Here is a 21,402-nt window from a genome sequence, read left to right on the forward strand (position 1 = left end):
TTAATGTGGATCATTTTACTTATGGGTGTTAATTTGTCACAGTAGTTCTCACAGCACAAAGCCCCTAGTCACAGCCCCAAACACACATGGTGGCAGACAGCTGTAGCCTGACATGTGGTCTCTTCACAGCAGCCCATGCTCATTTCCTCTGGTCACCCAAAACAGTTTTTCCCCTGCCACCAGAAATGTAGGTTTTACACCTGCTCCTCATTAGTAGAATAACTAATAAGCAACCGTTGGAAATAAAGGATATTCAGACCTATACGTATAAAAACACACAACTTGACACCTTATATTTTATAGAAACCGTTTTATTCCAATGATTTTTACATAGTCACGGTCTTTTCTCATTCCCAATTCTAAAAATTTGAACATTTAGTGAGTGGAATGTACAAGTCAATTTACGGTGTTCCAATAAGCGATGTTAAACAGTCACTTGTCTTGGTCACTTTCAGATTAGTCCAGTGCTGCATACACAGTACTGGTTAGGTGGTAAACAGCTGAATGCCAGTCACTGAACAAAGGCAACTGGTAAAGAGATCTTCAAGCTCAGGCAGATCATGATGGAAGAGCGTTTTCTGACCTGGTAGGCTCTCCTATTACTCTTTGGCAATTCCAAATGGCTTCTCTACCTCAATTTTTCCACAGTCTACGATGACCACATCTTTCAGAGGCTTGTCTCGGGAATCTGTCTTTGTGGATTCAATTTTTCTAACCACATCCTATAGAGAGAAAGAAAAAATACCACAAGCCCAAAAAAAATTAAAACACATTGGAAAATCTGCCAATCATATATTCAAACAAAGAAACAAAATGGGAGTGTTTAGCACTGCTGCCTAGGAGCACTGGGGTTGCTGGTTCGATTTCCAACCAAACTACCTGCATGGAGTTTGCATGTTCTCCCTGTGCGGATTTCCTCCCACACTCCAAAGACATGCTGGTAGGTTATTTGGATCCGGTTTAAAATTGTCCCTAGTATGTGCATGAATGAGTAAGGGACCTTAGATTGTAAGCTCCTTGAGGGAAGGGGCTGATGTTAATGTACAACATATGTGTAAAGCGCTGTGTAAATTAATGGCGCTATACAAGAACCTGTAATAGCTGATGGACCCTCTTGCTACCAATGACATTTGAAAGGGTTAATGTGAACACCCCCCCCCAAAATGTGAGAAACAAATGGAATTGGTGGTTCCCCATGAGTAAGCTCTAGGGGTGGAGCAAAACACAGAGGCGTAGCCTGGCAGGGGTACAAGCTGTGACTGCCATTCACCATCACACAGGAAGTCTTGTTTTGATGTGCATCTCCTAGGACAGCTGGTTACTTTCCAACAGAGTCTAGCATATTCCTGCACAGCCTGAGTGGCCCACACACAATTCCTTGGTTCGCAGTGAGAACAATTAGTGGTTCCTATATCCAACTGGCTCATTTAGAGAGAGTGCAGATATTGTGGTATAGTTATCTGTAAAGCTGCCTCCTTCAGCATAAAACATACAATATTCAATACTGAGTTGGCCCACCCTTTACAGCTAAAAAAGCTTCAACTCTTCTGGGAAGGCTGTCCACAAGGTTTAGGAGTGCATCTATGGAAATGTTTGACCATTCTTCCAGAAGCGCATTTGTGTGAGGTCAGGCACTGATGTTGGATGAGAAGGCCTGGGTTGCAGTCTCCTCTCCAATTCATCCTAAAGGGGTTCTATCGGGTTGAGGTCAGGACTCTGTGCAGGCCAGTCAAGTTACTCCACCCAAAACTTGCTCATCCATGTCTTTATGGACCTCGTTTATGCACTGTGCACAGTCATGTTGGAACAGGAAAGGGCCATCCCCAAACTGTTCCCACAAAGTTGGCAACATGAAATTGTCCAAAATATCTTGGTATGCCGACTCCTTAAGAGTTCCCTTCACTGGAACTAACAGGCCAAGCCCAACCCCTGAAAAACCCCACACCATAATCCCCCCCCCCCCCCTTCCACCAAATGATTTAGACCAGTGCACAAAGCAAGGTCCATAAAGAGATGGATAAGAGTTTGGGGTGGGAGGAACTTGACTGGCCTGCACAGAGACCTGACCTCAACCCTTTTGGCATGAATAAGAGAGGAGACAGTGAGCCAGGTCTTATCGTTCACATCAGTGCCTGACCTCACATATGTGCTCCTGGAAAAACGGTCAAGCGTTCACATATACACTCCTAAACCTTGTAGACAGCCTTCCCAGAAGAGTTGAAGCGGTTAGAGCTGCAAAGGGTGGGCCAACTCAATATTGAAGGCGTCACAATACTTTTTGTAATATGGTGTACCTTGAATTGGCAGCAGTGTTAAAAACCCCAAGTTTTATACATATGAGGTAGTTCAGCAGCAGGATTCAGACAATTTTTAAAACGATAACGTTTCTATAGACTTTTTTTGCACTTCCTAAAGGGGGAAAAGGCTGCAAGCGGTGGTATACAGTTACTGAATTTAAAAAACAAGAGTACATCTCCTGTTCAGATGTCTGACTGATCAATCCTTAGGATAACATTGCAGTTAAAATTAAAGTATGTCTAAATAGGTTGTTCTACAAGGATACATTTTCAAACCAATGTACAAATAGAACTGGAAATTCTTACCTCTCCTTCTATCACTTTACCAAACACCACATGCTTTCCATCTAGCCAAGATGTCTTTACTGTGGTGATGAAAAACTGAGATCCATTTGTGTCCTTGCCAGCATTTGCCATGCTCACCCATAGTGCACCATAGTGCTTCAGCTTGAAGTTTTCATCAGGGAACCTGTCCCCATAGATGCTTTTACCTAGATGAGAAAGGCATTCTTAGCATTACCTTTTCCATGTGTTTATGGGGAATGAGGATGCTGCAAGCATTGCTGGAAATGGCAGACAGTATATCAGTGTTGATTACAAGTTGTGACTTCTTACTTGCGTCTTGCAGGCCCACCATAGCCATGATTACACAGGCAAATATAATTTTACATCTTACTGGCAGCAGAATATTTCAGTTAACTACAAATTTGCTGACTATTGAATGGGTTTAAAAACATTTAGTGAGAGAATATGGGGTCTCATTGTTGACCACTTCTCCTGAAATAACTGAGCTCATAATATTTCCTCCCCCACGTGCCTCTTCCCCTAACTTCTCTTGAGCAATGGCACAACCATCCACCCATTCCCACATGTCAGGGTGCTAGGTGTTATCCTGGATTCTGAACTCTCCTTTTGGCCCCACATCCAATCCCTTACCAAAGCTTGTTGCCTCAACCTCCGCAACATCTCTAAACTACGTCCCTTTCTAACCAATGAAACTACAAAGCTCCTGATTCACTCCCTGGTTATCTCTCGCCTGACTACTGCAACTCCCTCATTGGCTTACCTTTAAATAAGCTATCCCCCCTTCAGTCTATCATGAATGCGGCTGCCAGACTCATCCACCTTACAAGCCGCTCTGTCTGGTACCCCTCTCTGTCAATCCCTCCTATGACTGCCACTCACCCAACCAATGAAATTCAAAATACTAACAATAACTTACAAAGCCATCTCCTACTCTGCACCCAGCTACATCACTAGCCTAGTCTCAAAATACCAAACTAATCATCCTCTTCGTTCCTCCCAAGACCTCCTGCTCTCTAGCTCCCTCAGCACCTCCTTCCAAACTCTCCTCCAGGATTTCTCCCAAGACTTCGCCCATCCTCTGGAACTCTCTACCCCAATCTGTCAAACTACCTCCAAATCTATCTCTTTCTAGGCGATGCCTGAAAACTTCTCTTCAGAGAAGCCTATCCTGCCTCCACTGAACTGCATTTTCATTTTCTTCATTAGATCATCCCCCACTTTTTTTTTTTTTTTTTTTTTTTTTTTTTTTTTTACACTTTAGTATCACTTGACCCTCCCTCCTAGATTGTAAGCTCTAACGAGCAGGGCTCTCTGATTCCTCCTGAACTGTATTGTAAATGTGCTGTCTGCCCTAACATTGTAAAGAGCTGCGCAAACTGTTGGTGCTATATAAATCCATAATAATAGTAAACCACATTTTTCTCTGAACAGGATTCCTTTCTGCTCATGTACCCCTCAAGCATGTCTCAATAGTAGTACCCTGCCAGGGGCAGAATTACTGAAGTACAGATCCTCATTAGGCATCGCATCCGCACTGGCCAAAAACTTGCAAAACCTCACTTGTCAATGAGAAGTAGTGATGGGACAGGAATTTATTCCTGCAGTCAATAGGGAAAACAGATCCTCTCACCAGGGCCAGGTTCACTAGTATGACACATTTATCCATGACAAGTTACTCATATTTCATTAAAGTGACTCTCTTATGAAAGAAGTGGGTGGCCTCCCTTGCATCTCTTCTGAAAATGCCTGGATGTCTGGAGCAAGCATGCTCCAAGTGTGTGCCCGAACTACGCATCTTTAATACTTTCTCCAGGTCAATGACCCTGAGCACACAAGTGTATATCTGATACGAACAGGACTGTTCTCCAGGCCAGTCATTTACCAGCAGCAAAGGAAGGATGCGAGCCGCAGCCCAGGAACAAAAACAAGTCAGCAATAAAATATCTTATAGGTCTATCCTGACAGGTCCCATTTAAATTTTATAGCCATCTAGACTCAAAGGCAAAGAATACCACTTAAAGTTATTTGCATGAATATGAGCAAATAAATCCCATAGACTTAGTAATGGCTCCCTTACTAGCTGGCTTGCAGTCTCTGCCTGTGACAGGAAGGGCCCTACTGAATTAAAGAATAAGTTCTGATAAGGACACCACATTTCCCTGATCTGTCACTGCACAAGTGTTGCTGTCAATTAGCATGATACATGGAGGGAGTAAGCACCTGCAAAGTTTGTAAAGTTGGTAAGGATTTGCTATTGGTTACCTCACTTGCTTTAAGTTTTGCCCTGTAATTGGTCTCAACTGTTTCAGCAATCACGAAAGGGTGGGAAAAAAAAATGTCGGACAACACTGACCTCCTGTACCATCTCCTCTAGTGAAATCTCCGCCTTGAATCATGAAGTCTTTGATCACACGGTGGAATTTGCTGTTCTTGTAACCAAATCCTTTCTGAAAAGGAAAAACATTTTTAGCAAAACAAGTCCACATTTAAGGGTATTCAGCTGAGTTTTGAACCCTAAAAAAATTCACTAGTACAACTGTTGGCATTAGTGCAAAACTCCTAGTTTACATTGCATACTGTAACAGGCAGTGAAGATCAATCATGAAATGGACAACACGATGGCTAAGTGGTTTGCACTTGCCTTACAACACTAGGATTTGGGGTAAGAGGGACCTACATGAACCCTTGCAAACCCACTGGCTCAGAACTGGGTGTGTAATGCAGGATCTGAACAATTCAATGTACTCTGCAAATCAGCATGTCCTATATCAGCACTACAGCATGAAATAAGTGCATTTTTAAGCCATCCTAGAAAGTGTCGAAAAATGAATATTACATGTCAAAAAAGTAAGTTTGTTCACAATACACAGATATTAACATGGCTAACAAAGCATCAGTCTAGTCATCTATCATTAAGGGTTCTAATGCTTTATGATGACTCTAAAGGCCTAGGTAGAAATAAATGGATCACGAGTATACACACACACACACACTTAACTAGCCTAGTTACTAAACTATCACACCGACTTAAAGTGGTTGTAAAACTCAGACACGAAATATGAACAAAAAGTATCTCTAGTGTGTACTTGTCTCAATTAAGAGCATTACGTGTCATTTCTGTCTGCTGCTTTGTTCCTCTGCCATCTACATGAACTACTTCTAACAAGTTTTCCCTGACACCAAGAGAAAAACTGTGATGGGGAGGGACCAGCAGAATGACAAACTCTGCTGCGTTTCTGTTTGAAGGACCAGCTTTTTTCAGAACCCAGACAAACTTTTTACATTTTGGACTTTAAAAGGCTGTGTAGATAGTAGGAGACTGCAGATAAACTGGTACAACTTATGTAGGAGGATTTGTTTCATTACGGTGCATCCCCTGTGGTTATTCACATCGCTGGGAATATGCAAGGGTTTACCACTTTAAATCTCAGCAAAAGTACCTTTTTTCTACCCAATTTACTTTTGTTTTACTACACTGCATTCAAGGCAGCCCAGGATAAACTGAAGACTGTCTAGAAAGTGCACTTCAAGTCTTCATTTCAGTCTTATATAGGAAGTAAACTTCCTCTGCTAACATTTACCTATAGGTAATAAGGTAGTGTAAATACCGTTTAGGGGATATTTACATTACATGCAGCCAGTGAAATCACTGGCGCATGCGCTCTGAGGAAACGACCACAGGTGCCATAAACGGCGACTCCCACGCTTGCGCGGGAGCAACATCATCGTGGCTTTGGCTAATCACAGAGTCAGAGCCCCGAACGCAGAAGAAAAACTGGTGAATGGAAGCTGCTATAGCGCTGACATTGCGGCGCTGGAACAGCTTCATTTTAAGGCAAGTTTCACATAAGGTGCTAGTATGTCCAGCAATATACAACTGCTTTAATAGTGTGTAAAGACAAGATGTGGCCACCTCTGACTACAGATCTCAAATAACTGCAGCTGTAGAATTACACTCTGACTTTCAGTCACTTAACAGAACCCAATGAAAAGCAGAAACCCACAGCAGCTAATCATCCCTCATGTATCAATAAGGAACAATGAGAGAAGATTGCTGCATGATTGCTAAGGATCAATAAGCGAGAAGGACCCACAAATGTCATCAACTTACCTCCCCAGTTGACAGTGCAACAAAGTTCTCAACAGTCTTGGGACAAGTTTTACCAAAGAGGCCAATGACTACTCTTCCGATTTCATCATCCCCAATCTTAATATCAAAGTAAACCTGTGGGGAGAAAGGACAAGAAAACAAGTGATGTAGAGCAGTGAAATATAATGAAGGACATAGAAACTTTAAGACTGAATGTTTTGTTCACTGTGCACTATTGTTTATGATTTCACAAATGTTAAAAACTAACATCAAGATAAAAAGTTCTAATCTTTAATGTATTGTTCAATTCGCAGAATTTTATTAACGCTGAGCCTTGACATTAATCACATATAATTTAGTTATCTCCCCTGACATTTAAGCAAATCCAAAGTTTAGTACAAACACAACATTTTTGAAGATTAACATTTGCCAAAAAGGTGGTTGAACACTAAATCCAATAGAATAGGGTGATATTTGACCTTTGTTCCTTGACAATAACACTAAGCTTAGGATAACACTTTACTGTCCTAGAACTACATAGGAGTATCAGATTCTAGTACGTGTAATGCTGGGCAATCAATAGGATAAGGCACATGGCCAATAACAACAGGGCATTATCAGTTTATGATTTGTGTCTTCATTAAGCCACGTCTCTAATCCAGGAAAATAAAATGTCATCAGATAACATTCTGGTACACCCCCTAAGTCTATATAGTATTTTACGGGCTAAAATAGCCAGATAAGATTAATGCTTTTTTTTTTCCCCCACAAGAAAAATGAAATGCGTCTTTGCCGACAAGCCAGCTGAAGCTGATAAAAGACCATTCTGAGGCCAGAATATATTAAAGTATAACTATAGGACAATTTTTTTCCCCATTTTGGATAGAGTAAGGGAGGATTATAACCCGTCAGATTATTTTTTTTCTTGCTGTCCGTGTCCCATTGCGGAGATTTCCCTTCACTTCCTGTCTCATCCCATAGCCAAACAAAAAGGGAGAGGAAATCCCTGCGAATTAAGGAACTAGTGTCCCCATTGAAAAATTTCCCCTCTGTTACTTTTCTGGGGACACCCAAAAGTTTGGGATTTTCTTTTACTTTCCATTAAATGATTGTAAACTGGACAAAGAGGGTAAATCTCCCTAACAGGGGCAGAGACCGCAATAAAAACTGACCAGGGGTTCTAAGTCCTCTCCACTTTATCCAAAATTTAAAAAAAAGTTTTACCTTTGGTTACTCTTTATAAGTTTATAACAATCACACCCAATTCCTTTCGTGATATTTCCGATGTTGCTCAGTCTCTGCAGCAAACGGACAAATTATGTGGTCAGACGCTTCCCTTTTCATTAATAGGCAACCAGTGATGATTATTGTTAGACGTTCTCTAGAAATCTCCATTCCATTACTGGGCAATTGCTGGGGGGACATTACCAGTTAAAGAGGAGTGCAGTGTCCCATGGGCAGCACAGAAGGCCACATCAAACATGGCTCTCAGGGAATATGACATTTCTCAGTATTGCCCCTTTCTACCAAACTTTTTTCCCAGATCACAGGGGAGCATTTAGAATAGATGTCAATCCAACCAACCCATACACGCCTATGGTATAATTTTTACCTTTAAGTATGACCAAAAAAAAAAAAAAAAAAAGCGAAGAGGGATTAGATCACCTGTCAGGTTTTACTGCCGTGTCCCTGTTAAGGAGATTCACCCTCTCCATTTCTTATATTTACCATTAATCTTTGAGAGGCAAAGAAAATCACTGCTGCTGCGTCCATTGACACAGACAGCAGGACTTGACTCAGCCCCCGTGTCACTGGATTTAATTGGCAGCAGCAGGAGCCAATGGCTCCTGCTGCTATTAATCTATCCAATGAGAACCAGAGACAGTGTCTGGAGCTGCTGGGCTTGTTTACGTTGCTAGAAAGATTGGGTTCAGGTAAGTAAAAAGGGGGGCTGCTGCACTACAGAAGGTTTTTCAACCCCTTTAAGTGGTTAAACCGCCCTCATTTACAGACGGAAGCTCATTCCTTTCATTAAAAAAAATATACATTGTTTATAGTTATCTCCCAGAGGACAATGTTGATGAACATTTGCCAGCTTTCTTTTTTTTTTTTTGACAGCTCTGAGTGAATAGAGAACGCGTCTGCACCTACATGGAACGAATCATGTAAATGCTGCATAGGGATCGTGAGGGGGGTTGAAGCAAGAATGCGTTTTTTTTTTTAATGATTAATGGTGCAGCTCTAACTTGAGCATACCAACCCCACACTACAGGAAAACTGGGGATGGGAGCATTTTTTATCTGACTTTGAAGCCTATCAGGGGACCAACTCATGGTACATGTAGATGGCTTATGTTTACCATTAGGCAGGGGATATCATGGATAGCACCAAAAACCTTGATTGATCTTTATTAGTTCCCTTTTATGGGGACAATGCAAAGACATTGCTATGCAGTATGTGCTTCTAGATCCTCATTCCCAGGTATTAAATGTGTAAAATGGTTAATTAGTTAAAAAGATTCATTTTGATCCAATACATCCCAGCAGAAAAGCTAGCTAAAAAAAAAAAAAAAAAAAAAACAATTAAATCTATTTTCTTTTTATGTCGATAGGTGTAAATTGCAATGAAAGATGAAATGTGGCCCGAAGCGGGAGAACCCAATTGTTTTAAAAAGCCTGCACCTTACATAGTAGGTGAGGTTGAAAAAAAAGACACAAGCCCAACCTATGTGTGTGATTATACGTCAGTATTACATTGTATATCCCTGTATGTTGAGGTCATTCAGGTGCTTATCTAATAGTTTCTTGAAACTGTCGATGCTCCCCGCTGAGACCACCGCCTGTGGAAGGGAATTCCACATCCTTGTCGCTCTCACAGTAAAGAACCCTCAACGTAGTTTACGGTTAAACCTCTTTTCTTCTAATTTTAATGCGTGGCCACGTGTCTTGTTAAACTCCCTTCCGAGAAAAAGTTTTATCCCTATTGTGGGGTCACCAGTATGGTATTTGTATATTGAAATCATATCCCCTCTCAAGCGTCTCTTCTCCAGAGAGAATAAGTTCAGTGCTCGCAACCTTTCCTCATAACTAATATCCTCCAGACCCTTTATTAGCTTTGTTTCCCTTCTCTGAACTCGCTCCAATTCCAGTACATCCTTCCTGACTGGTGCCCAGGACTGGACAGCATAATCCAGGTGTGGCCAGACCAGAGTCTTGTAGAGTGGGAGAGTTATTTTATCTCTGGAATTAATCCCCCTTTTAATGCATCCCAATAATCTGTTGAGAGATTGAACTGTTTACCCCGTTTATGAACAAATTAAATAGGATTGGTCCCAGCACAGAACCCTGGAGGACCCCACTGCCCACCCCTGACCATTCCAAGTACTCACTATTTATCACCACCCTCTGAACTCGCCCTTGTAGCCAGTTTTCAATCCATGTACTCACCCTATGGTCCATGCCAACGGACCTTATTTTGTACAGTAAACCTTTATGGGGAACTGTGTCAAATGCTTTTGCAAAATTCAGATACACCAAGTCTACAGGCCTTCCTTTATCTAGATGGCAACTCACCTCCTCATAGAAGGTTAATAGATTGGTTTGGCAAGAACGATTCTTCAACCTTAAAAAGTATTCAGTTAGCCACATGTAAGGTATGGCTTTTTTTACTCCATATGTTGAGTGACCCTAACATCTTTGACCATTTCTTAGTATATGGCAAGCATTAGATCCTAAGATGGGAATCCCTGTAGACCCCAATAGTGATGGCCATCTGTTTATCCTCGGAATGCACAACATTAATTTTGGACAGGTTGGGGCTCGCCAAACTGGCTGCAAATCAAAGCTTTAGGCTGCTGAGATTTTTGTCCACCTTAGAAAAATAACTTTATGGATACATGAAAACTGCAAACAGACAATGGCTTATCCAATTATCACTGACTGCATTCTCTTCTTGAATGCTACCTGCTAAATACATTGTGACTTACAAACATTAATGTTCACTACTCAAGGCTGACCATCCATATAAAAATGGTTGATAGCATGAGAAGTAACATTTTTGGCAACAAGATGCCCGGCAATAAGTTTTGACATGATTTTAAGAACCAAGTGGTCTGATCTGGCTGCACATTTTTTAGGTGGGTCTTTGGGGGCATTTTTTCTATAGCCTCATACCTGTGCAGTCCTCGAATGACCATATCCTCCATCCCTACTGTCTGATTTTCTAGCAGAGATCCCACAGAAGAGGGCTGCCCAAATACAGAAAGAAATGATCTAACAGCAGTTGCTTTATGCAAATATATACGGGCTGCAGAATACATACCCGGCCTGATTACTGTATAGAACACTCATATCTGTGGGGTACCACTTAAGAAAAACACTAGCAACTACCTTTAAACAACAGGAGACTAGCTCGGTGCTCGTAGTTACTACACACTGCAGCATTGTTTAAAATGCAAGTTGATTGGACTTGTTTTATTAAATAAATATACCTTTTATATGGGATCACGCTATGTGCGTCTCTTCCCCCCTCACACTGTACATCACTACTCTACCTGACGAACACTGAGGAGAGAGGCACAGGGACATATTCCAGTTTCCAGGCACGGGGACAGATTCCAGATTGGTGATACTCCTGGAGGCATACGAGCTTGGTGCTCGTGGATTGATGCCCACACTCACTTCATGAAAGTGAGTGCAACCTCCCCCCGTGTGTGTCTTGCCCCCCCCCCCCCCCCCCCCCCACTGTGGTCATCGCAGAGTTATTTTACATGCTGTATACTTTTTATTTTTTATATTTCGCTTGGCATGTTCATCATTGTCACTACCTTATACACGGAACGTCTACACCTGCGGGTCATTTGCAACACAGGCTGTACACCTTACAGCTGTAAGGTAAGCGGCTTGCAAACACGGAGGTGTCCTCACTGAAGATCCCCCTTCCCTTCACGACTGGAATTGTTTTGTGTTTCTCATCACGAGTTTGTTTTTTGGACTGGATGATAGAACTAATATTCATGTTTGCCCTAGGGATTTGTCACTTGTAGTTCACCAGGATTTGGCACGTTTTTGCTAATGGGGCACTAGCCCACATATATTTTTCTTGCATTATATATTTTTTTGCATTGTGTCTTATTCAACCTATTTGTGTTAGTATATGCATTTTTGCATTGCTATAGTCAAGCAGTCACGGTTTCACAATTACCTTTATATATTAGGCTTTGTCTGCCCGCAACATTATAGTCATGTTGATCAGCTACGTTGCACTGCACTGCATCCCCACCATGTTCTTTTAGCATGTAGGATCCATTCATGCATTGGCCCGTTTCTGCTTTTTTAGTTCACTTTGCCACTTTAGTCATCTTTGTAGCCCCCCCCCTTCATCACAGCACAACTACCATCTTGCCCCACTTTTACCTTTAAAATAGTGTGCCAAAAAAAAAAAAAAAAAAAAAAAACACACAATTTAAAACCTTTCAAAATACTGAGAGGAATATAAAAAAAAACGTTCAAGTTCTCAGGAGCCCATCACTGAGTGGATGACTGGCAACCTTCTGAGAAAGAGTAGATATTGCTGTTATTTGCAATCCTTAACATTCTATTTCACAATAATTGGTTTCCTAAGCAATGTGAGGACCTGTGTGCTTAGTTTTGTTCACTTCAAGTGGCTACTGTTTTCCATTATAGGTCTATGGAAATGGTAAACCTTGAGGCAGATCTCAAGCAGATTATTGTTAACCACTTAACCGGCCCATAGCCGAATAACAGCTACAGGGCGGTTTCTTAACTCTGGGAAGGCATACAGTGATGTCCTCCCAAAATTCGGCGGCAACCGAGAACATCCGTGACTGCCAGGTCCAGAGTGGCAACCCGGCGCATCACGGTAAATGACGGAGTGATCACATGCAAACAAACCGGCGTCTTCTCATGACGCTGGTTCCTCCCTCCCCTCTATGTACCAATCGGTACAATGTGGGAGGAGCGGGGGAGGGATCGGATGGCAGCAGCGCTGTGGGCTGGTTGTGTAGTGCCCACAGTGCTGCTCTGTCACATCCAGCCATCCATCCTCAGCCATCCCTCAATGCCGTGCAATACCCTGCAATGCCCCGCCATGCTCGGCTGTACTCGGCTTCTGTATGTGGTCAGGCTGTGGAAGTCTCACACATGTGTTATCGCTGTACTCAGGAGTAGGAGAATCTATTTTGGGGTGTCATTTTTGGTATGTACATGCTACGTGTTAGAAATATCGTATAAATGGACAACTGTTAAAAAAAAAAAAAAAAGCGTTTTAACCACTTCCTGCCCGCCGGCCGTCATACGACGTTCTTGACTTTGTGCGGGGATATCTGAATGATGCCTGCAGCTACAGCATATCAGCTTTTTCAGCCGGCGATTCCCTACACCATAAGAACGATCATAGCGGCTGTTCCACTGCTTGATTGTTCTTACGGGAGGCGAGAGGGGACGTTCCCCCCTCCCGCTGCCCTCCGATGCTTCTACCGACTCGATTGAAGCCAGGATCTTTTTTTTTTTCATTTCAGGCTTCCCAGCCTAGAGGTGAGATGTGGGGTCTTATTGACCCCACATCTCACTGTAAAGAGGACCTGTCATGCCATATTCCTATTACAAGGGATGTTTACATTCCTTGTAATAGGAATAAAAGTGATCAAAAAAAAGTTTTTTTTGGAAAAAAGCATCAAACAAAAATAAAGTAAAATGAACAAAAAAAAAAAAAAAAAAAATTTTAAAGCGCCCCTGTCCCCGTGTGCTCGCATGCAGAAGCGAACGCATACGCAAGTCCCTCCCACATATGAAAACGGTGTTCAAACCACACATGTGAGGTGTCGCTGCGATCGGTAGAGCGAGAGCCCTAGACCTCCTCTAACTCAAAACATGTAACCAGTAAAAGTTTTTAAAGCCTCGCCTATGGGGATTTTTTTTTTTGTTTTTTTACAAGAAAGCCTATGGGGATTTTTTAGTAGCGAAGTTTGGAGCCATTCCACAAGCATGTGCAATTTTGAAAAGTTACATGTTGGGTCACATCTATTTACTCGGCGTAACTTCATCTTTCACATTATGCAAAAACATTGGACTAACTTTACTGTTTTTTTTTGTTTTTTTTTTTTAAAGCACAAAACTTTTTTTTCCACAAAAAACGCGTTCGAAAAATTGCTGCACAAATACTGTGCGAGATAAAAAGTTGCAACGGCCACCATTGTATTCTCTAGGGTCTTTGCTAAAAAAAACAAAAAAAAAAAACAATGTTTTGGGGTTCGATGTCATTTTCTAGCAAATAAATGATGATTTTTTACATGTAGGAGAGAAATGTCAGAATTGGACTGGGTGCTCCAGAACGCCTGAAGGTGTTCCGTGCATGTTGGGCCTCTGTATGTGGCCACGCTGTGTAAAAGTCTCACATGTGATATCGCCATACTCGGGAGTAATAGCAGAATGTGTTTATGGGTGTAATTTGTGGTATGCATATGCTGTGTGTGAGAAATAACCTGCTAAGATGACAATTTTGTGAATAAAAACAAAAATCTTGATTTTGCAAAGAATTGTGGGAAAAAAAATGACAACTTCAAAAAACTCACCATGCATCTTTCTAAATACCTTGGAATGTTTTCTTTCCAAAAAGGGGTCATTTGGGGGGTATTTGTACTTTTCTGGCATGTTAGGGTCTCAAGAAATTAGATAGGCCGTCTTTAGGTGTGATCAATTTTCAGATATTGGCATCATAGCTTTTGGACTATAACTTTCATAAAGACCAAATAATATCCACTGGTTATTTTTTTTACAAAAGATATGTAGCGGTATAAATTTTGGCCAAAATATATGAAGAAAAATTACTAATTTGCAAAATTATATAACAGAAACGAAGAAAAATTAATTTTTTTTTTCAGATTTTTCTGTCTTTTTTCTTTTATGGGGGAAAAAAATAAAAATAAAGAACCCAACGGTGATTAAATACCACCAAAAGAAAGCTCTATTGTGTGAAAAATGGACAAAAATTTCATATAGATACAGTGTTGCACGACTGAGTAATTGTCATTCAAAATGTGAGAGCACTGAAAGCTGAAAAATGGTCTGGTTATTAAGGGGGTTTAAGTGCCCAGTGGTCAAGTGGTTAATGTAGGCAGCTAAAGCAGTTCAGATTCATTTAGAGCCCTTTCACACTGGGGCGGTTTGCAAGCGCTATTGCGCTAATAGCGCCTGCAAACCGACCCGAAAGTGCCGCTGCTTTCATTCCAGTGTGAAAGCCCCGAGGGCTTTCGCACTGGAGCGATGCGCTGGCAGGACGGTAAAAAAAAGTCCTGCCAGCAGCATCTTCAGAGCGGTGAAGGAGTGTATACCGCTCCTGCCCATTGAAATCAATGGGACGGCGCGGCTATACCGCCAGCAAAGCGACTCTGCAGAGGCGCTTTGCGGTGGTATTTAACCCTTTCTCGGCCACTAGCGGGGGGGTAAAACTAACTAGCTGTTAGGGCCTCATGCACACAGATGTGTTAAAGCACACCTAACATAGGATCGGTCAGGTAGGTCCTGCCAGAAAAAGCCAGGTTAACAAACTGCACTTTTTGGCGCACCATTATGCACATTTAGGCCACTTTCACACCAAGTCGCTTTACAGACGCTATAGCGCTAAAAATAGCGCCTGTAAAGAGCCTTTCCCCTCACTCCAGTGGGAAAGCCCGAGGGCTTTCCCACTGGAGCAGTGCGCTTGCGGGACGTTATACTGCTCCTAAAGCGCCCCCTGCCCATTGAAATCAATGGGCAGCGACGCCGCAGCATTTCGGTTTCTAGCGGGGAGCTTTTTACCCTTTCAGTCCTTTAGCGCCTGAAAAACACCTCAGTGTGAAAGTAGCCTTAGAGCACTTTCACACTGGGGCGTCGGTGGTAAAGTGGCGATTTCCGGCCACTAGCAAGGCTCTTTTAACCCTTTTTCAGGCGCCAGCGGGGGTTAAATGTAACGCCGAGTAAATGGATACCCAACATGTCGCGCTTCAAAATTGTGCCCGCTCGTCCACAGGGGCTAACATGCACCTGTGCCTTCAGGAGGTATTAAAAAAAAAAAAAAAAAGCCTCTGAAAGTTGTGTTTTTCAAGCTGCTGGAGGGAAGTAACAAAGAAATGTAACCATTGCTACAACAGAATCCCTGTTTATTTACAGATTCCTTGCAGCGTTTTATAACGTTGCTACATTGCATCTCTTCAATGTAAGTACAATACTCAGTACACTAGACTAACCTGTGTATCAGTGCACACAATTCCAGTGCACTCTCGATAACTGAGCATCAAAGTCTTTTTAATCACCCTTTTACTTTATTACATACCCAATAAGAGGTTACACCAGTTCGACCACACACTATAGGTAACATCGCACTGACTCAACAATCATTCATCAATCTTAATTCACTCCAACGATATAATTTGCTCACATAGTTTCATTATTTCACAGTTTATAGTTTTTTTTGCTTTCTTTGTTGTTTTTCGTTTTTGTTTTGTTTTTTGGTTTGTGCTTTTTATTTGTTCCTCACATACATATCACTCTCACACACAGGCTTTCAGCATTCTTATACACACACTCACTGCTTACTTTACATACGCACCTACCTACCTCACTCACATTTTCTTATGGTGTATGATTTATGAACATTACATACCAACACGCTATTTGATAAGACTACGCCATTTATCTCACTCACGATATTCTCTTTGGCATGACATTGTCACATTAACATTAAGACACATTAGCAATAATACACTACATCTCAATAGATTGTATGCTCTTAACATATATTTAATTAAGAACCAACATACTTGTACATACAGGTGGGGATGAGCCCATTGGGGATGATTATTATTAAATAAATATAAATACTCAAACATTCATTGGAATATATTCCAGGTGCCCTCCATCCCTTCCCCCTCCATTGTTCCAATTACATGAGACTCCCTGCAAGCCTCCTGGTGCTGGAGGGGTGGGAATTGACAAATGAGGATCCCTGGATCAGTGTTTTTACTTAGGAATCTCTGGATATGTGGCAACTTTTTGGGAATCCATTTTTTAAGTGGTAATTATACCAATAGAACACTACATATACATAGATGCTAGTATGCTACAAAGTGTTGGAATAATTAAATCTTCTCTTTGATGTATTTCACTAGAATACAAATCCCCTGAAGTAGACTGCATCATTGGTCGAAACGCGTTGGAGTATTCATGTGGATATCAATTTTTAATATCTTAAATGTACTATATTTTCCATACATAGATATAACACTTTGAGACATGCCTGTAACCAGAGTACATATTCTTTTGCATAATTGATGATTAGTCTGTATGTTGCCGTTTGTATCAATAAATGATTTTAATATACTTTTACCATATGATCCATACATCATTATGCCACTAAAAAGCCCCCCTGGGGGAATTTTCCAATCTTTTTTTCTGCATTGTATCTCTTCTTCCTAAAATGTATTTAATCCTTAATATCCTCGTGCCATCTAGTGGCCACAATGTGCAATTTTCCCCAATCACTATATTCATCGTGAGTGAACCCATCTTTACTTACTACTGCCCATAATACTTAAAGAACATTCGACCAGAAGAGAAAATGGCTTAAAGCGATTGTAAAGGATTGTTTTTTTTTAATCCTTAAAAAATAACAAACACGTTGTACTTACATCCACTGTGCAGCTTGTTTTGTTCGGGGCCACTGTACATCCTCTTCTGGGGTCCCCCGGTGGCTCCTCCCCACATCAAATAACCCCCTAGGAGAAGTGCTCTCCTGAGGGGGGTTACCTTGCGGGCGTGCTCCCAAGTCCAGCATTTGCGTCCACAGACACGAATGCCGGACTCTGCCACGCGTCGTATTTGATTGACAGCAGCGGGAGCCAATGGCTGCGCTGCTATCAACCTATCCAATCAAGAGCCAGGACCCAGTAGAGCGAGAGACAGCATGTCCCTGCCGAGGAGATGAAGGGGCTCAGGCAAGTAAAATGAGGGGCCGGTGACTGCCAGTTGTTTTTTCACCTTAATGCATACTGTAGGATGCATTAAGGTGAAAAAGCACGAGGGTTTACAACCCCTTTAAAGCGAAGTTCCACCCAAAAGTGGAACTTCCGCTTATCTGATTTCCCCCCCCCCCCCTCCGGTGCCACATTTGGCACCTTTCGACACCTTTTTGGCACTTCCAGGAAACCGGGCCATGGCGAAATACATCAGCAGCTTGGCCCCCTCCTCCTCCCCGTCCGCCAGGCCAGTGAGAAGCTAAAAAGGCTACACTGCCGGGCTCCCCTACTAGAAATTGCGGCGGCAGCACCCGACATAAAGGGGCGGGCGGAACTCCTCTTTAAGAACATTAATTTCACACCATTTTGACAACAGCTGGTTAGTTTACACAAAGCCACTGTACATGCAGTTTTGCCAGACTAATAACTATTCACTTTATTGTACGATAAAGAGACCCCCATATGTGCGACTACATTTGGAACAGGCTTGGCTCAAAGTTTTACACATGATCTATTTTCAGCCATGTGACTCATCTTCAAATCTCACTGAACACAACAGGAAAAGTACATTTCAGTGTAAGGCAAGTTCAGAGTCAGACAAGGAGTTTAAGAACAGAACTGCCTTATTTACCCCCCCCCCCCCCAAAGTTGCAATAGCAGCATACAGTGGTGTTTACACGCTACAATAAATATGCTTTGTGTCCGCAGCAAATGCTCTCCCATGTGCAACAATGCCCGCTGAATGCAACGCATTTAAGTGAATAGGGAAACACTGCAAACGCCCCACAAACACATGCAATGCATGTAGTTGTGGCACGTTGTTGGCAAAACACGAATTATAAAGGGCAAGGAGGGCCCCATCTCCTCCACTACTGTCAATCACCTCTGAAAAGTAATCTAAACTCAGATCACTCTTCAAAGGGGTGGCAGATTTATACACGTCTAATTTTTGCCGAAGGATCTGTATACTGATAGGTTAGCGTTATGAATTGAGTCTTGTCTGCAATGAAGTTAATAAATGTTAACAGTAGACTGATTGCTGCTCTTGGGCCAGTCAGGATGGCAGAAGCACATAACATGGACACCGCTATCTGCCGCCGTAAACCCAATGAAAGGGTCATTTAGAGATTACAGCAGTTTTTTTTCCTGCCTCTAAACCCCCCTCCATGTTAGCCTATGCACACAAAGGCAAATACTGTGCACTCTACAAGTGCAGTTGCTACAGAGATAAGTGAATGAGGTAAAGTTTCAAGAAAAATTTAAAAATAAACAAACAGCATTTTTGCTTGCATATGATTGGATGATGGATGTCAGCAGAGCCTCTGCTCATTTATTAAGCACTGGAGCAACTTCACTTTGCAAACTACACAGTTTATTTGCTATTGATGCACCGAAATTTCAGCTTCCAAAAACTATCGCCTGAAAAGAAAGTTATCAGCACTGTGCCGATAATAACTGCCGAGCGCGCCTGTGATTTTACCTCGTTTATGGCGTGTTCTTCCATAGGTCCTGTGACAAAAAAATGCATCAAAAACATAAGGACGTTTTTTATACCTTTTTGTGTGTTTTCAATGCGTTTTAACGGGGAGGTGCGTTCTGCTAAATAAGCACCAAGCAGGTATTTTTAACACCGCTTCAAAAAGGTGCTGATAATAGGTGACAAATTCATAATCATTTAAATTCATGATAATTAAAAAGTCAACTATAACATTTATAAAAATATAGAAAAAAAAAAAAAAAGTTCGTTTAGGTCAAGTGCATCCTGAATTTTTGGTTTCAGCACTGAAATTTTAATTTTGGTGCATTACTACTATTTGCCTTTAGTACATCAACCCCATAGGCTTTTAGCAGAGTTTGGTGGCAGGAGAGTGCCGCCCCCCCACGTCCAGGAGCAGCAGAGTTTGGGCATTTCATTGGTCGGAATAAATTTATTCCGGCAAATGAATGCTTTAGACCCCTATCACACTGGGGATGCGCCGTATTAGTGGTAAAGTGCCGCTAGTTTTAGTGGTGCTTTACCGTTGTTTTAGCTGTGCTTTTCAGCCACTAGCGGGGCGCTTTTAACCCCTGCAAGCAGCCGAAGGTTTAAAAGGTTTGGCACTGCCCGTGTTGCAGTGCTGCCAAAGTGCTTTGGCAGCGCTGCCCATTCATTTCAATGGGCAGGGGGTATTGGGAGCGATGTATACAACACCCCAAAGACGCTGCTTGTAGGACTTATTTTTCCCCCATCCCGCACAGCGCCCCAGTGTGAGAGAACCTGGGCTTTCACACTGGGGAGGCTTGAGGCGCGATTTTTAGCATTAAAAACGCCTGAAAAGCGCCTTAAGGCTACTTTCACACTGGGGCGGTGAGGGCGTCGGCGATAAAGCGCTGCCAGTTTTGACGGTGCTTTTCAGCCGCTATCGGCCAAAGAGGGGGATAAGAGCGCCCGTGTAGCACCGCTCCTGAAGTACTGTCTATTCGTTTCAATGGGCAGGGCATTTTAGGAGTGGTGTATACAGTGTTCCTTCACTGCCCCAAAGATGCTGCTTGCAGGATTTTTAATGTCCCACAAGCGCACCGCCCCAGGGTGAAAGCCCTCAGGCTCTCACAATGGAGTGACAGGACAGGCACTATTTTTACTGATAAAACGCCTCAGTGTGAAAGGGATTGAAGAGCTTGACGCCTGTAAAGGATTTAGACACTGTTGGGCATTTTTTGTGCTGGCTTCCAGGAGAGAACGTTGTGCACACGGCCTCAGGCGATTATAATGATCACTTTGGAAGGGAATTCTCCCCACAGCTTACTGACCAGGGACAGCGTGCTGACTTCCATCATCCAATCATAGACAAGTACCTACACTGTTTTATATTGAATGTCCCTGCCTGTGATTGGCTCTTGATGGTCTCCTCAGGCGCTGAGCTGAGGTAGGTGGAGGGAAGAGTTGCTCATTGAACAGACTATTCATCCCCCCCATAGCTTTCTGTATGCTGAGCGATAAGGCCTGAACACAGCCCTCCATACACAGCACGGAGCTCCGCATTACCTTGACGGTAACCTTCGGTCCCTTCTTCTTCTCATCGGCCTCGGACGCACTAGGGAAGAGCAGGAAGATGACGGAGCCCGCGATGAGGGCGGCAGCGAACAGAAGCTTCATGTTCCTCTCCAGCAACCGCAGCATCAAAGGAGACGAACGGCCGACCACCGGGAGAAGAAGAGGGACTGCAGACGTGACGTCACCGCGACAGGGGCGAGACCAATACGAGGAGGGGGAGAGGGGGCGGAGATTCTTTAGGCTGTGTCACGTTTAGTGAACCATAACCGGACAGGAGTAGACTGGGGGTCGTGTAATAATTCATAGGACAGCTCCCCTCCTTATAATAATGAGCTCATCCGTATCAGTACTATAGTAGTGTGGTTCTGAGAGAACAATGAAGAGAGTTGTGTGCGCTGTAATTAGCCGGCGTTCTGCATTTCCAGGCGTCTCCTCATAACATTGCGCTGGAAGCTGTGCGGGTGTTTAGGAGACCGGACTGTACCATTGTCGGAACCCCCCCTGCGACCCCTAAACTCGTGCCACGTTACGACTTTTGTATTGGTTTGTAGGTGCGACCAATAGCAGGCCGACATGACAGCCATGTCAACCTATGGGAAGGGGCGCTGCTGTAGCGGACCCGCCCAGAGTAAGGAGGTACTGGGGGGAGCAGGAGCCAATGGAA

General features: G+C 42.7%; 1 protein-coding gene across 1 annotated transcript; it reads right to left on the reverse strand.

Moving 5' to 3' along the window:
* Positions 1 to 290: 290 nt before the first annotated feature.
* On the reverse strand, positions 291 to 20,961 carry PPIB (peptidylprolyl isomerase B). The gene is made up of 5 exons (XM_073618968.1): positions 20,730 to 20,961; positions 6,715 to 6,828; positions 4,957 to 5,050; positions 2,604 to 2,788; positions 291 to 722 (listed from the first exon to the last, which is right to left on the reverse strand). Exons 1-5 carry the CDS (start codon positions 20,862 to 20,864, stop codon positions 600 to 602), a joined length of 651 nt encoding a protein of 216 aa, XP_073475069.1. The 5' UTR covers positions 20,865 to 20,961; the 3' UTR covers positions 291 to 599.
* Positions 20,962 to 21,402: the final 441 nt, after the last annotated feature.

This window comes from Aquarana catesbeiana, linkage group LG03, assembly GCF_042186555.1.
Source record: "Aquarana catesbeiana isolate 2022-GZ linkage group LG03, ASM4218655v1, whole genome shotgun sequence".
Classification (NCBI taxonomy): Eukaryota; Metazoa; Chordata; class Amphibia; order Anura; family Ranidae; genus Aquarana; species Aquarana catesbeiana.

Coding starts and splice junctions, on each gene's coding strand:
- PPIB (XM_073618968.1), bottom strand. CDS start 20,864: ATGCTGCGGTTGCTGGAGAGGAACATGAAGCTTCTGTTCGCTGCCGCC. Junction 2,789..4,956: donor TAGAGGAGATGGTACAGGAG/GTCAGTGTTGTC, acceptor TTTCTCATCTAG/GTAAAAGCATCTATGGGGAC. Junction 723..2,603: donor GTAAAGTGATAGAAGGAGAG/GTAAGAATTTCC, acceptor TTCTCTCTATAG/GATGTGGTTAGAAAAATTGA.